The 648-nt window shown below is 31.8% G+C and overlaps 1 protein-coding gene across 1 annotated transcript; it reads left to right on the forward strand.

The window, feature by feature from the left end:
- Positions 1-16: 16 nt before the first annotated feature.
- On the forward strand, positions 17-610 carry AC631_06011 (uncharacterized protein; the record flags this gene model as incomplete). Its single annotated transcript, XM_015614840.1, has 1 exon — positions 17-610. The coding sequence occupies one exon, from the start codon at positions 17-19 to the stop codon at positions 608-610; it is 594 nt and encodes a 197-aa protein (XP_015464332.1).
- Between the last annotated feature and the right edge of the window lie 38 nt (positions 611-648).

A 648-nucleotide genomic window follows, 5' to 3' on the forward strand; every position in this document is an offset into this window, starting at 1 on the left:
ATTCTATTCATTCGGTATGTTAAGTGGGGCATTTAGTGGCCTTTTGGCTTATGGTATATCATTTCTTGATCAAGCTCAAGGTTTGAGCGGTTGGAAATGGGTATTTATATTTGAGGGTATACCAACCATTCTTATTGGAATCTATACTTCTCTATTTTTACCGAATTTCGTAGAAGATTCTAGATTCTTGAGTAATAATGAAAAAAGAATAGTATTATCTAAGCTTCCTCCAACTTCTCCAAGGAAGGAAGATAGTGCTTTTAATATGAATCAGATAAAGCTGCTACTTAAAGATCCAACATTCTATACCTACTCTGGAATATGGCTTTTTCAAGGATTAGGTGGGTGGGGTATTTCCTTTGTATTGCCTACAATAATTTATGAACTTGGATTTACAGATACGGCTAAGACACAGTTGATGCAATTACCTCCATCAATAGCTGGATTTATTTTACTTAATTTGCTTGGTTACTTAATTCATGAAAGAAAATTGAAACCATTTCCTACATCATTTATTTTGTCATTTGTTCAAATTATATGTTATATTGTTTTACTAACTATAAATAATAGTGTAGGAAAGTATGCCATGTTGATTATTGCGTATGTATAAGATTTCGGAGCTATAAACTTTAGACATTACTAACAAAA

The sequence above is a fragment of the Debaryomyces fabryi genome (assembly GCF_001447935.2).
Source record: "Debaryomyces fabryi strain CBS 789 chromosome Unknown contig00476, whole genome shotgun sequence".
Classification (NCBI taxonomy): Eukaryota; Fungi; Ascomycota; class Pichiomycetes; order Serinales; family Debaryomycetaceae; genus Debaryomyces; species Debaryomyces fabryi.